The following is a 16,140-nucleotide window of genomic DNA, read 5'->3' as shown; positions in this document are numbered from 1 at the left end:
AGTAATCGATCAACTTCAAGCACAGATATCATTGTTCGCCCATCATTTCCATACCGATTACAATTTAAACACTGAAAGTCCCTTTTGCTAAATTGTACACGATAAAAATCCATTTTCTGTCAAATTTTGGCCCGTTCTTTCGGACTTTTGATGTCCAAAATAATTAACATTTTGGCACACAACTGCATGCTCGACAACTCGAGGGATTTGAACAAGTCTAGCTCATAATGAACATCCGCTTCCAAAATGGCCGTCGCTGTGGACGGCGTGCGATATTTATTCAATGAAATCGCGAGGACGTTCCAGATCTACAACGAAGTACTGACCATCGCAGGGGCATACTTCGTGCTACAGAAAGCCGTGAAGGCCCTGTTGCAAGTGGAGGAGGTCATCAGGATCCACTTCTGGCCCCGTTTACCGGGAAGAAAGCGGGATCTGTCTGGGGAATTCGGGAAATGGGCTGGTGAGCAGGACGAAAGAGGGCGCTTCGAGTATCCGCCAGTCTGAGCCGTTTTGGGGAGCTACATGATGTATGCAATCACACGTATGAAGCCAAACCACCGTTCACAACCATGCACAATGCATGACATCTAGATGCTCAACCAACCATAAAAACTTCACGTGTGAAATTAGGCTCCAATAACATTCGGGCTTTATTTTCCTTTAAAAAGAATCGTCCCTGCCCACAATTCTGACCCGTGATTCGAACCCACACCCCATGCATCGCAAACCACTATGCCGTAACTGCAAATTCACACAAATTGGTGGTGTTTTTACTGTTGATATAATGATAAACGGCTGCAATGCAAGTCTAATACACATTGGGCGTGAGCAATACAAACACAACCATCGTGGTTTGGTTTAATACGTATGGTTGCATATATATCTCGTTTTGGGAAACAGTCGCTTGCACTTCAAGCCTCATTGAAAACGGTGTAAAGTCAACACTGTTCAGGACCCAATAACATGCGTAGCCTACCATTTTATTACCAACATCCCGTTCAATTTCTTTTCAATTTTTTTGTGGGTTAACCAATAACATTTTTAATTATTTCCCACAAAGCAAAATTACCCCCGAAAAGTGATTTTTCCGAAGTCTGATTGCAGCCATTTTTCAAGTGGCAACCCTCAACTTTTTCGGGCACTTAGGACCATTTTTCAACCGTAGTTTTTAGCAATTCTGCTCTCACATGAAAGCTCAGGAGTTGATCCTGACAACGATTCACACATTCTCACCATTTAGGGGCCAAACAATCTCCTTTTTAAAAAGATACCGTTGGGAACACTTTTAATACTAATGAGCTGGCCAAACAGTCTCACTTGAATAAGTGGACTATACCCTTTGAATACAGACATATAAACACATACTAGACCCCAGTCTTGCGCATATCGTAATTTTGAAAAGTATGAGCAAACAATGGGCGAAAAAGTAGATGGCAGCTCGTTCAGTGCGCACTGTGCACAACGCACTTACATTGCCTGCAGTTGCTTACATGTGCTTCCAAATACCGTACGTTCTCCTTTTTTGCTTTTTTTTTGGTATGCCAACCAAAGGTTGTATGGCGCCAAGCAGCGACGCAAGATGGAGAACTTCAAGGCGAATACACGTAAAACGTTATCACATGGGGGCCATTTGGGTAGGAATACTATAGACATACTGTATGCTATATTAATACAACAGGAGCAGGCAATGCAACAGGCATGCACACATACAGTAAGTGCTTGCGCTAGCCCCACAAATACCGGTAGGGCTGTAGTGGCTCTCTTTTACAATCTGTCTCTTATCTGTCGCCACCATAGCCCTACTTCAAGGCATGTCTTAAATGCCTGAAATCCAAACTGGAGGATTGTCACAAACTTTGAATCCTAATATCTTCCGAAATGAGAATGACTCGACAATTTTACTTACACTGGCATATTCCTCAGAGTTTGGACTTTCATAGGAGCACCCTAAAACTTATCCAAAATCATAAATTTTCCGATGTAGGACACCTTGAGAAACCCGGCCTGTGGTATTACATGCTGAACACGGGTGATGCCATTTTGAAAAACCAAGCCAGCGCTTCGTGCGTCGGATTTCAAGGCACCCGACAGGTGCTCTGGTGCATTAACCTCCACTCTCGAACAGAGCCCATGGTCATAACATCTTTTTGGCAAACTTCTCCATCTTGTGCTGCTACCGGTACCTGGCGCTATACAATCTTTGATGCCTACTGCTATCTCTTCTTTTTAATTGTTGCCACCGCATTGTTTGAAATCCCTATGGGCCTTATTAAATAAATAGAGGATTTTTTTTCTACAATAAAAAAATGGTTTCAAAGAATTTACGGTAATTGCTTCAATTCTTCAACTGTGCGTATATTCCCTGTACTGATGGGTGAATTCGCCCATACTAGTTTTGTGCTGCTCACATCACGAAAATCCCAGTAGTTTTGAATAGGACCTGGCGGTCTATGGGTTTATATGTCTGTGGTTTTGGGTCTGCTATTTAGCATCAACAAAGCGTCAACAAGTTTTTCATCCTTATCCTTATGGAAAAAATTAGTCTTTTCCTTTTTTGGGCACAGTTTAAACAGTTACTTTCGCACTTCGGGAAAAAAAATCGGAAAATCGGATGAAAGTAAAATTTCATTGGAACTTTGTAGCAGGCATGGCAGGTACATGTACGTAAAACAGTGTAAAATCGAGATTTATGAATCAGAATATAAGGAGTTTCAATAATGAAGTTTCACTGATTGTGAAATATGAGCTAAAAATTTTGCTCGGTTAAGACGCAAAAAGTGAAAAATGAAATTGCGCCATGTTACGGGCCGCACCACGTTAGGATACAGGTATCAACAATAGATCTGAATCAGTGATCCCATCGCTGGTTCACTCCAACTATCAGGCAATTTTTGGTGTAAGTGAACTAATGACAGATCACTGATTGTGATTTACGTGAAACAAAGAGGCCCAGAAATTTACATGTTTGCAGACAGAGTTGGTAATACCTTCAAAAGTTAGCAAAAGTTGGCTGAAGTTGTCTTAATACAATACTTATACAGAGGCTGGTAGACTGTTCCAGGTCCCTGTGTCATCTTTCAAACTCTGGATATTTGGGGTGGCAATGACCAGACAGTCAGCCCAGCATCTCTGTTAATGACCCATGCAAGGGTATATACTGTATGCAGCTGTACACAAACCACAAAGGAAAAATGGATGATTTTGTATATCAAATGTCGAACCTTTTCAATTCTGCAGTTGTTACAGGGTCAACTGATGGCATAGGCAAAGCTTATGCTCGGGAACTTGCTAGTCATGGACTCAACATTGTACTGATCAGTCGCTCAGAGGATAAACTCAAAAGAGTAGCCAAGGATATTGGTATGTGCTTGAATGAGGATGTACAGCAATGAAACTACAGGAAACTGGTACATGATAATGGCGGTGATGATGGTGAACTCTTGAGGTGATTGTGAGAGTGGTAGACTGGTGGGGATGTTAATGGTGGTGCCGGGGATGGTGACTGTAGGGATGGTGATCATGGTGGTGCAGGGGATGGTGACTGTGGTGATGATGGTAATGGTGGTGCAGGGGATGGTGACTGTGGTGATGATGGTAATGGTGGTGCAGGGGATGGTGACTGTGGTGATGATGATAATGGTGGTGCCGGGGATGGTGACTGTGGGGATGGTGATCATGGTGGTGCAGGGGATGGTGACTGTGGTGATGATGATAATGGTGGTTCCGGGGATGGTGACTGTGGGGATGGTGATCATGGTGGTGCAGGGGATGGTGACTGTGGTGATGATGATAATGGCGCTTAATTAAATTCTGTGGTTCTCATTTCTTTTACCACTTGAGATCAGGTGGGTCCTTCAAAAAAAAAATTCTTTAACAAAAAAAAATTCCATGTTGCTGGTGTAGGGCTATGCACGAACCTCAGTGGGCCCCGGAAAGGTGCAGTATACCGAATGTTCACGCGAACGCTGACCGTCGCTGTCGGTTGTTTGCAAAATCGTAAGTTTTCAGGGCTCTTGATTTCTAAGGTCATGCTGGCCAATTTTTTCCCTTCAGTTTTTTGGGGGGTTTTGGTCTTTTTAGCAGGGTCGGCGGGGGAAAAAAAGCTTTTTTTTTAAATGGTGGTGCAGTGGATGGTGGCTCTGGTGATGATGTATGGGATGGCAATTGTGCTTGTGATGACATTGAAGATAATGACAATATTAACCACTTCCTGCCGGCGCAGTTATCAATGTTGATGATGCTTGGCCGGGATATTTATCATTTTTTTTGTTTTCAAAATTCTTTAAAAATTCCTATCTTCATTTACTGGACACTTACAAACACGTGAAAGACTGTCTGGTGGCCCCTCTAGCCTGACAGACAAAATCTATTGACGCCCGAGTATTTCAGCCAGGCCTGCAGTCTTGTAAAAAGAGCCCCGATTGTGGGGTGTTATATAACTTTCTTTTTTTATGAACCTGGCTCAGTGTGATGCTGACCTCTGTTCAATAGGGGCCAGATTAGCGTGCAGTGGTGCTGTGTGGCTCATCGCTGAGGTGGTGAAGCGCTTCTGTCCCCGGTGGTAATCCACTCGCTCTAAATGCCCAAAACCATGCTATACTGTTTCTAAACAAGGCTGGATTATCTCACCTTTTGAGAGTGAAAAATGTTGGTAATGCCCGGCAGCCTGGTCTTTTGTTCCGAGTACGGTCTTTTGTCACAAGGCCTCGTTTCCTTTGTCCCAGTTCGGAGACCCCGGCCACGCATATAAAGCATACATGTCCAGATCCGGAATCCCCGGCAGGAAGTGGTTAAGGCTGAGGAGATCATTAACAAGGGGATAATGAATGTGATCACGATGGGAGTACACATACCAGTACAAAGACACATGTATTGGACTTAAGTCCAACATAATTGAAAGCCTATGTCATGGTACATGTATGTGTGAGCATAAGAGTGGCAGTAGTATTTCCACTGTGTCTGTTTTCTTGCCTAGAAACCAACTTCACTGTGAAGACAAAAACAATAAAGGCTGATTTCTGCCAGGGGAGTGAAATCTACGATGACATTGAACGACAGATGCAGGGTCTACAGATAGGCATTTTGGGTAAAATCAGTTTGTCTCAGTCACTTTCTTACAGAGCCTGAAAGTTGACCCCTGATGGCATGTATCCAGAACCCCTGAATAGGAAAATAATGTTTAAAACTTGTACAATTTGCAGTCGCATTTTTGCTTCTTAAATATTTCGTCTCAGAAAATATCCTCCATAGATTACGGTATTTCCTACATGTAGCTTATAGATTTATGGAAACTGAAAATTACCTGACCAGCATGAAAAATAGAGTGTAACAAACTGGCCTGTCACTCTGAAAATCTCAAATACACTGTACGTGTTGGTTTCTTTTAATCGGTGAACTTGTTTGTAAGAGAGGATTTGAAAAACATTTTGTGGTAGTATGTACATGTAGGTAAAAACTGAAATTCAAAACGGAGACCAAGATAAATTGTACCGTGTCCAATTTTTTGATATAAATTTATGGGAATAATTATCATTTACCAAAAAAATTTAAAGTCTAATCCAAGTTTTTATGACAACAACTTCAGCAGGCCATGTATTTTTTATTTACACAACTGTCTGGGAATACCAAGATATGTCGGGGAGATGTTAAATTTTAATATTAGGGTTTTGCCCTTAGCTCTATCCTTATCTGGGTGTACACATGTAGTTTTCTTGGGAAATTGGTTCTTGATGTGCTTCACAGAAGCTTTAGACTTTAACTCCCTATATCAGCATGGATAAGATACTTCAAGGGTGTACAGACCACATTGGACAGTAGCAAAGAGATATCTTTCCTTTGTCAGCTTCAGTTTCTGTGTTGTGTCAAAAAGGCCATTATGATAACAATGTACTTGTATGCATTATTTGTTGAACAGCATAGCTTTTGAGGTAAAAATTGATCTTTGAGCCTTGGAGTAAATGTTGCGAGCAATTTGTTGACACAAACTCAGTGTTTTGCTTACGTGCTCCCTTACATGTACATGCTCATGTTGATATTTTCTTCACACTTTGTGTTTCTGCAGGAAAATTTGGTAGACAAAGTGTGGCATTGGGATTTCATTCAGCCCTGTTTTGGTAGACAATTGTCCGCCTTCCCTAGGAATATTCCCAGGGCCTTTTTTATTCTACTGGAAAGAGACATTTATACAGATTCAAATTTGGGTCCCAAATTTTTAGTTTAACAGTGCTTTGCATCTTTTTAATTTGACTATTTTTTATAGTGAACAATGTTGGTGCCATGGACATACCACAGTACTTTCTTAACATGAAATCCGAGAGACTATGGCAGCTGATTAATATCAACATAGGTGCAGCGACTCTGGTGAGTATTGAGTAGGCATGGCTAGTCACGGTGGACGGGGTATATTAAGTGAGAGAATCACTCAGCAGCTCAGGGAGACTAGGGGCCCCTTGGGAGAACATTTTATTGGTAACCCATCAGGATACCCTGATTAAAAAGTACTTCCACATTCATCTTTCTGGTCTTTTTCAGATGACCAAAATCCTGATGCCTCAGATGGTTGAAAGAGGGCGAGGTGCTGTTGTCAACATATCAGCCGCTGCCTCAATTCATCCAAACCCACAGCTGGCTGTGTATCATGCATGCAAGGTAGAAGTGACATGTATCTTGTTAAGATACAAGTACACTGACTATGGCATTTTATTTGAAAGAAAAACCTTAATTCCAAAGACATTTTTGCCAATTCCTTCCAAAATCTACTACTGCATGGGAAGCCAATGAATCACTCTTTTTGCTTTGCCAATCAAGGATTGTCAGACTTCTGGTTAAATTAATAGTAGCAGCTGTGCTTTGCGTTCTTAAATCCATGTAGATTTTCGAAGGTGAGAATTAACTTTTCTTATGACTTGGGGTCTGATCAGAAATTAACCCTGGTGAACTTGGTGTCTTCTGTCATTTTACACTGCTATAAAGGTCATTCTATAAATTCAAGGTCAAAAAGTGTAACGGCTACCTGTCCCCGTTACACCTGACTTGTGTAATTTGACATGGAAATATATCACTGAAATTGATTTCAAATTATCTCTATTTTTTTCAGGTTATTTGCGTTAATTCATCACTCTTGTGACAGGGACACAAATAGATTGGAGCCCTAATTTATAGAATGACCCATAACATACAGAATCATTTGAAAACAAACCATGAATTCCACTGGATCAACTGAATTCCGACGAAACAGTCAAAAAGATCTTTTGTTCTTGTCTTTTGCTCTGATTGCAAACTATGACAGAATGTTTGGTCTGTTGGATGTTTGGATGTAACCAGTGGCATGGACAGAATTTATTTAAGGGAATAAATGTGTGCTTCTGCCATTTAAGACCTGATCAGGAGAATGGACGCTGATAATGCCCGAGTTGAAGGTGAGAGAAATTATCAGTGTTGATTCTCTGAAGCCTGCAGTGATCTGCATGTGGGGTTCCTTCAGGGCATTACTGCTTTGCCAAAATGTTATGTTGCTTCACCACCCTGCTTAATCTTTACAGCCCTGCTGTCTTTTCCATTGGATTTTTCCCCATTTTCCACTGTCTTCACAGATAACCTGAATAAAAGGAAGTTTAACACACGCTGTGGAATGAACAGAGTAGTTTGCCAGCATTAACCTTCAGCAGTATTGCAGTAAGATTTATAATCAAGCAAAGCTGACATAATGTGTAATAGGAAATTCTAGAGTGGTTCCGATCTCCCTGGTAATATCTTTTGAATTCCATTGTGTCGAGAATCATTGTACAGTGGAACGCCGCTATAACGAACATGATGGGGTCCACGCTATATGTTGAAATCAACTGCCGAGTGTTTCGTTGCTACGTTGAATAGTGCCCTCTTTTGTCTAACTGAAGTACATCCTCTTGTGATTCTATGATTCGCTGTTTTCGTGATGTTTTGCCATTGCATTTGAGGTTTCTAGAAATGTATCTTTTCATTATTTTTATTTTTTATTAAATCTTGAGTTACAAAATTGATATTTAGTTTATCCTAAAAGTCAAGAAGCTACCGCTCAGGATCGATCTCTGATGCATGCTGTGGTGAATCTCGGTTGATTTGCAACTGTATAATGTTTGGTAGGTTTTGTGCACAAAATATTGGGAGCTTACCAAGGACGATGTTCAGTACAGCCAAATGTTTGGTATAGCAGTGTTCGGTATAGTGACGTTCCACTGTACATGTACCTAAATTACAATGTCTCTGTAACACTAAAGGGTGTCTTTTTTTTCTCATCAAAAAACTCATCAAAAATCCCCCCATCAACTTTTGATGACCAAAATTCCCTCCCCTTAGAAGTCTTCCCTTCATTTCAAGTTGTAAACACCAGGAATTTCATTCAAAGTGTTGGAAGAAAATGGCCCAGAATTGCTTCAGATTATACCACACAGCATCTAGAATCCAACATTTCCTGGAGCCCTTGGGTAGGCCCAGGACCACACGCCATAAGGGCTTCATGCTCTTCACTTTCATTGTGTCTTCCACCCTGCTAGAAGTTAAGGCAATCAGCTGGTCTTAAATTAACGTTTAAGATAGGCCAAGCACACATTTATTCCATTTCATAAATATGGTACATGTACCTGTACATTTTGAGTCACAAAGTAAACAAAAGTTCAAACACCCCCATCTGCCCTGCTATGGTTCATTCCTCTTGTGAGAAGTCGCATACAATCTCCTTATTTGGAGATTGGCATATGTGATGTGTGTATGTCATGAGGTGGTACACAGCCAGTCATGTGAGTGGACCCTGACCAGTAGGAATGGCTGAACTGTCTTAGATTATTCATTAATTTCAGTAAGCATGAGAGAAGTGGTGTCCAAAAGTTAGGCTACAACTTGTTGGTTCCAGGTACCGGTACTAGCCTCTGGCTTCCATTGATGTTTGTATTATTCCTAGCCCCAATAATAGCCTCATGTATGTACAGTGAAATAATCATTAGGTGGTATGCAAACATGCCCAGTTTGCCTTGGGACATTTGGGAAAGATGTGACTCGCAAAGAAGGTTGGTATTTCTTTTGAAATGGTGATATGAAACAGGTGAAGGCCACAGCAAAAATAGTTCTTAGCTGCAGTGAACAATGAAATGTTCATGTGACCTTTGCTGTTAACTTTGCTGATGTACAATGTAGAATTGTCATTCTGAGCTTGGTTGTACAGCTAAGCTATTGAAAAGCCTAGTTTAGGGAAGTCCCAAGCAAGTCCCATGCAAGTCATGCACCTGTAGGTGTGTGCAAGCTCTGGCGGTAAACAACAGTCTGCAACCTCTGAAAATTTTTGACAACTTCATTGAGCTCATTCTCTAGCTTCCATTGTAAGAATGAAGTCATGCTCCCACAGTCCGATTTCAACCCATTGTTTTTTACTATCCTGACTTTGCTTTATCAGTGGTCTGATTTGGTTTGCCCTGATTTGGTTATCCCAAGTATGCTTTAAAATCTCCATTCCACCCCAGCACACCTGTCTGCACTACTGTAATGCTCAAGTGAGCTTTTCAGTAGTCAGGCCTTGTGAATGCCAGGTCTTACATCTGCATGTGAGTAGCATGTACATGTACATACATGTGATTCAGAATACTGGAGTTCCATGAAGGGCAACCTTTCTTCTGCAATTGTGTGAAATCATGGTTTCATAACAGTGTGCAAGGAAGCATGAAATTATGTGGATAGGCTCATAATTGTTGCACTTATTGCAGTATTAGGATTTTTAACTGTTTTTAGTTAAAAACAGTTTTAAACTGTTTTAAACTGAAACGTAAACGAATGCTGTATACCTGAACTGTTAGCGACAACATAGCTACAACTTAGGTGTACTGGTAGTTTAGCTCCCAGGATATGAATGTACATACATGTTCAGTACTTGTGAACGTGTAGTTTTTCCAGCCAGTCAAATCTACCCAACCAGTAATAATGGGTTGTGCCAGCAGTCACGAGTCAACGGACATCACATTAACCGTTTATTTTCTCTCGGTGTTTACAGAAATACAACAAAACTAAAAAAAGGTCAGGTCAGGTTTTTGTTCCCCAGTGTTATTATTTATTCAAATAAAATCAGAAAATGGTTACAAAAAAATTACTAAATAAACAGAACTGAAATAAATCATAAAAACTGTTGGTTTTATTGGGAATATTCCCCAAAGGCTAACTTATCTCAATGAGGGTCTTTTATAAGGACTCTAAAATTTCATTTAGGGTTACTGTTATGTTAAATAAAGGGTTAGCTGTAGCAAAGGATTTCTCTTTTGTGTGTTTGAGTCTGAAGATGAAGCAGCTTATATGGTGTCTAGAGGCAGTGAAGAGGATGCTAACTTGGGATCCTACCAAGGGTACCATAGCAGAACATGATTAGTGAGGTTGTCAGTCTGAAGGACGGGAGAGTGGGGGAAGTCTCCTATACCAAGGGTATAGGAGACTTATTGGACTGGGATGTGATGATCGGGCGCCAGATGTTGCTGACGTTGAAACTGATGTCTTGGGGTGCTGTGTTGTGCCAATATTCAGTGTTGGTGATGAGTTCGGCTTGGATCCAGTTGATCTGGTAGCCTTCTTCATGGGAGCATCCCATGTTCTGCTTCAGTGCCCTTGGTAGGATCCCGAGTTAGCCTCCTCTCCACATCCTTCACCGCCTGTATACACCTGCTTCATCATTGGAACCTCTACAGTCTCCTGATGACAGAGCATAATCTCCGAAATGATTTCCATGAAAGCCTTCAAAAGCTCATCTTCACTGTGTGCAAGTTTGAATCTGCATACACATCAGCTTTAACTCTGGAAGTAAAGTGATGTGTCCTGCCTGTATATGCCCAAATGATGGATTTAATTATAAAAGCTCCCTCAACAAAATGCTAGTTGAGCTGGGTAGGTCTATTGCCTGGCCTGTTTATCTGACTATTCACAAGCCAGGCTTTTTTGAGCAGTACTGTTTTTCTGATTCACACCCAGGCAGGTGGTGGTGCTCATAAGATTTCAGACCTGAAGGCCATGACCTACAATGGATCTTTCGACAACTTGTCTGTAATAATGTTGAAATTCTGCCCCCCGGGAAAAATAAAATTAAAAATCTTGCTTGACCTCTGAACCTAATTATGAACTTGTCTGCATGCTGCCATAAAGCCTTTTCAAAAGGGCCCTGAAACATGAGTAAAAGAAAAGCTGCACTTTATCTACACAAGTAAATTGTACATGTAAGTGCATGTGCCCAAGATCATCCACAATACCCTGTGATATAATATGGATAATTCCTATATACGAATGTGTATAGGTCACTCTCATATTGCCTACAACGTGTATGGGGGCCAAAGTTTGCGGAAATATCACCTTTTGGTTATTGTTTTATTTTACCTCAAATTCATTCAAAATGAACGTTTGTCCCATTGTATTTTTATCTCCTTGCAGTTTTTAGCAGTCAGTGTATTAATTTGGTGGTCTGATAGCTGCCTGGGATTTTAACACTTTGTGACTTATTCTTTTATTTTTGCACTGACAGCCAATCATTGTTTTAGCAGCCACTTGTTGGAAAAGACACGACTGTGACGTCAAAAGAGCAATCCCTAATCTTAGATTTCAGCCATAGTTTTTGTCCATGTTCCTCCCTGCCAGACTTACATGGATTATTTCACCAGGGCCCTGCAGTATGAATACAAAGCCAAGGGAATCTTCATCCAGAGCCTGATGCCTTCCTATGTGGCCACCAAGATGACTGATTTCAAGGATGGTCCACACCAGTCTAACCTTATGATACCATCAGCTTACCTGTATGCTCGACACGCTGTGTCCACACTTGGTAGATCCACACACACCACTGGATACTGGCCCCACACACTCCTGGTAAGTCAAGGGGGTGGACTCACAGTGCGGTCCGTAAGTGACTTCATCACAAAGGTGGACGCGCCAGGATTTGCAGGCTCCCATTGCGCGTTAACTTCCGGTTCCATGGTTCCATGTAAACTACCATCAATGCATGCAACTCGATGTGCAATGCATGTGCAGTGCCGTGTGGTTTAAACTGAAGTGACGTCACACCTACGAATAAGCCTTTTGCAAGTGACATTTGAATAAAATGTGGTACTCTGAGTTCTTTAATTCACGGGAACAAAACAATTTGAATTCTCCTTACTAAAACCACTGTTGCTGTACCTTGTGATTCGGGGCAAGCTTTTGCTTAGTTACATAAGAGATGCCTTGCAACCTGTTCTCAATGGAAAAGAAGGGCACAAAGGAACCAGTCCATTCCAGAGATAGTGGTCGCTATGCAAAAGCTTGCCCCGAATCATGAGGTACAGCAACAGCATCTTTAGTCTGGGGAATTAAAATTGTCACGTTTGTGTGCAATCAAATAACTCAGTGTACCAGATTTTATTCAAATTTAACTCAAGGGCTTTTTGGGTAAGATATGGAGCCCATGCGGGACTGAGAGGAGGCACAGTTTTCCTGGTAACCGAGACTCCTTTGGTAGGAACTGCATGTCACTGGTTCACAAACCACACTGAAGTGCATACATTGTGATACGCTCACATCACTGCCACCAAAATAAACACTCCCCACCAACGGGGCTCTCTTCAGCTGATGACGCGTTGTTTCTGCAAAAGGTGGATTCAGGCATGTGAGATTTTAAAAGTAAAAAGGATTGTCCAGCAAACTAGGTTTAGCAGTGCCAGTGATGTGTGCATCCGTAGAGTGCCTCATGTAAAAGGAAGACACATTCAAGACGGACCTCGTTGAAATGGGAGACAATTCAGTACCTCTTTGACGCAAAACCAAAAAAAGTTGCAGAAAACATGATTTCACTCTAGTGAGGAAATCCTCACTCAACCCTCAAATAATGTTTTTCCCTTCAGATGTGGTTCTCCAGGCAGCTTCCTGAGCGGATGTGGATGTGGAGTGTCAGCGTCATAAACAGCGCCCTCAGGAGGCAGGCAGTGAATAAGAAGCGCCGACGAGCTTCAAAAGGATTGGCATTGTCATAGCAACAGGCATCGTTACTACGTTATAATCTAATTTGGCAAAGTAATCGTTTGCCTAAGAGAAAAATTGAAGTCGTAAATCACGGACTGAAAGGAAATATCATCTTTTCCTCCTGTGAACAAAGCTGTTCTGGCTCAAGTTGTTTTTCACATTTCCAGAACAGTTTCCCACTGAAATTTGTTCGTTTTTTATGGATAGTTTCCCGATATTTTTAAAGATACATGTAACCATGCTCCTTTCAGAATTTTATTAAAAGGGCCAAATTCTTTAAGCGTTTCAAAGGATGGTATTTGCTGTTTGACAAAACTGCTGAAGACGTTGTACACAAATCATCTTTCATAATGGAGACAAATGTCTCTATGCAGCTAAACTAAACTTTTCGAGAAAATAATGAAGTTGACAACATTTTAAATTAAAATTCTCAGAGATTAACCCCAAGTGTTGAGTAAGTACACTTCATTAATGCATATATTCTTTAAAAAAGGCCATAAAATAACATTTGAGAAATGTTACAGCTCAGTCTTTAATTTGGTGCTGATTAAGGATTAAGTCATCTAAAGTTCTTGGTTTTTTTTTCATGAAAACTCAAAAATTGGAAAAAGGTTTCAGTGCTCTGTGTGCTGCAGGCATTGTGTTTGTTAAATGAAGATTTGTTACTCTTGGATATTGTTACGAAGTTGGTTTTGTCTCTTTAAGACAATCTCAGGTGGGACATGTTATCCCTTTCATGGATAAACAGTATCTCTTGGAAGGGACACATTCACCTCTTCCTAAAACAAAGAATGTAGTTTACATGTAGTTGAATTATGCCGTACAGAGACCATCGGGTTACTTTGAATAGATTTGATCAAACAGATGCCACCAAGTGATAAGATAAGATGGCTGATCTGGCCAAAAACCCAGAATCTGAAAAAGTGATGATTTTAGCCAAATTTGACTCTTTGAAAACAGTGACGAAATACAGGCCCTTTTTACAGACAAGAAGAGGAATGTGGCGATATACAGCATAGCACTGTGCATATTCATACATGGTGGATACTCGTACAGTACAAAATCATTGTTACTGATATTCAACGTGACGATACACCAATCCGGTGTCAAGAACCAGGAGCTATTACTGCAGTGTCCCTACGCACGTGAACAAAAGAGACGCATGTTGAATGCTTCCCCATCAGCCAATGGGACGCACTGTACACCCGAGTGACGGGACACAGCAATAATGGCGTTTGCAAATCGGTCAGTGGTGCTTCACTGGAAGAATGGAAGGTGTGATGAGGAAACTGAGTGAATGTCATACTAAATGAGACTCCTGATCTGTCAGCATAGCACTTGTAGGTGGAAAACGAATCACTCAGGTTTCTAAACATGGTTTATTGCTCAACCCAACAGTTCCTCTTCTGTCACTGTAAACAGTCCCATAGGAAACAGTGTGCAGGCGTGGCATACATAGTGTGGACCTCTGCACAAAAGAAGTCCACATAATGTAGGGTGTGATGGCGTAGTGTGGACTCACACACAATTTTTTCCCCCTCTCTGAAAAAAGTTTCAGAGGCATTTTAGGGTCAAGGTTATCCGTCGCAAAATGAAGAGGAACAGTCCAGGGAATCGTCATCAAAAATCCAGCTCGAAGGAGTTATCCTCGTGGGAGAAAAAAGAGCATTTTTTCCCAAGCTACCTCTGCCACAGGAGAACAAAGGAATGTCCACACTTTGTATGTGAAACAAGTGCCTGTGTGTTTGATATTTGTAATGCACAGGATTTGATTACCGTTTGTGTGTGTATACTTACTGGGCCGAAAGACAGCTTTAATGATGCAGTCATCAAGGAATAGTCCAATTTTTCTTTGTGTGTGACTTTTTCATATTTATATTTTCCAGGATTTATAGTGCAATCTGTGCTTTGTTGCTGAATACACGTATGTGGTTCAGTGGTTTGGTATCTTGAATGTTCTGGTTGTTTTAATATTTGACAAGCCATAGTCTTTATTTTCGTTCGTAAGGCATTGGAATCTGACAGTTTTTCCATGAAGTAGAACTGAAGAAATTCCCAGATTGGAAACTATTAACACGGAGCATTATCACCAGAAATGAATCATAACGAGGTTGTTTGCTCTGAAGCTGATATGTAATCAGTGAAATCATTATCAATCTTAGAGATACGTGAAATCAGCGATACTGATCAGCCTTGTTAGAATTCCAATGTTAACCAGTGTGTCTTTGTTTCAGATTGAAAATGATCTTACGTAAGGTACAGTACACTTTACAAACTTAGGCTCAATCCATCCGTAATCATTAAGTGGCGCTGTTTTTTGTTTAAGTGGTTTTGCCTGATCCTAAATATAATATAAAATGAGCTAATTTAGAATGGAACAAGTGTTATGATACATTTGTGTCGCTTCAGAATCCAGTGCTTTTCAGTGAAGCGTTGTAACTCTGCACTGTCAAATTATTGTAAAGGTTGGTTTTCCTGTTACAGATTTTCGTGATGGCTGAGTGCTTATTTCCACCTGGTTGAAGACCCATGGTACAGTGTGTAGTATTGAAAACCTGACATTATGCCAGATACTTTGCATTTTATCACAGTGCCCACAGCCTGCCTCAAGCTATATTGGCAAAGAACACTGAGGAAAACACCAGGAACTTCTGGGGGGGGGGGCTTGGGGTACAAGAACAACTGTTTGAAACTTGTTTTATTTTCATTTATAAGTGATTGATAAAATGCCCTCTTTGTTGAAAGGTTGTAGAGTTTGGAAGATTATAGGTGACAAAAATGATGCAGGTTTTGCTATTTTTGGTCAGGTAGTGGATATTTGTGCCTGCATCACATGCCCAAGCCACAATTCTGAATCCTGAAATAACCAAGGACAGTGTATTTGACAGTTAAAGCTGCAGCTGGGAATAATGGGCCACCAGTGGCTAGCAGCTGAAGTCACTTTACCAATAGTGTGTATGACTCCAAGCCATAGCCATTAGATTCAGACATGACCTAAGGATTTGGAAGAGTTGGTCTGAAAGGGTTGTATGGAAGGCAGTTTAAGATGTAGATATATGTAATAGGGTTAGCAATAATGAATTAAAATCAACTGACGTCACAAATGCCGATGTTGTATGAACTGAAATTACTTTTTGTACCAAAACT

At 40.9% G+C, this 16,140-nt stretch overlaps 1 protein-coding gene across 1 annotated transcript; it reads left to right on the top strand.

Annotated features, from left to right (window-relative positions):
- The first annotated feature begins 223 nt into the window (after nucleotides 1-223).
- hsdl1 (hydroxysteroid dehydrogenase like 1) lies at nucleotides 224-16,097 on the top strand. The gene is made up of 7 exons (XM_022239341.2): nucleotides 224-463; nucleotides 3,241-3,363; nucleotides 4,979-5,089; nucleotides 6,263-6,363; nucleotides 6,535-6,651; nucleotides 11,638-11,865; nucleotides 12,876-16,097. Exons 1-7 carry the CDS (start codon nucleotides 247-249, stop codon nucleotides 13,002-13,004), a joined length of 1,026 nt encoding a protein of 341 aa, XP_022095033.2. The 5' UTR covers nucleotides 224-246; the 3' UTR covers nucleotides 13,005-16,097.
- The last annotated feature ends 43 nt before the right edge of the window (nucleotides 16,098-16,140 follow it).

Source organism: Acanthaster planci, linkage group LG21 (genome assembly GCF_054643075.1).
Source record: "Acanthaster planci isolate LZ-2023a linkage group LG21, COTS_SCS, whole genome shotgun sequence".
NCBI lineage: Eukaryota > Metazoa > Echinodermata > Asteroidea > Valvatida > Acanthasteridae > Acanthaster > Acanthaster planci.
Note: the sequence above shows the minus strand (reverse complement) of the source record. Positions and strands in the feature narration are given on the sequence as shown.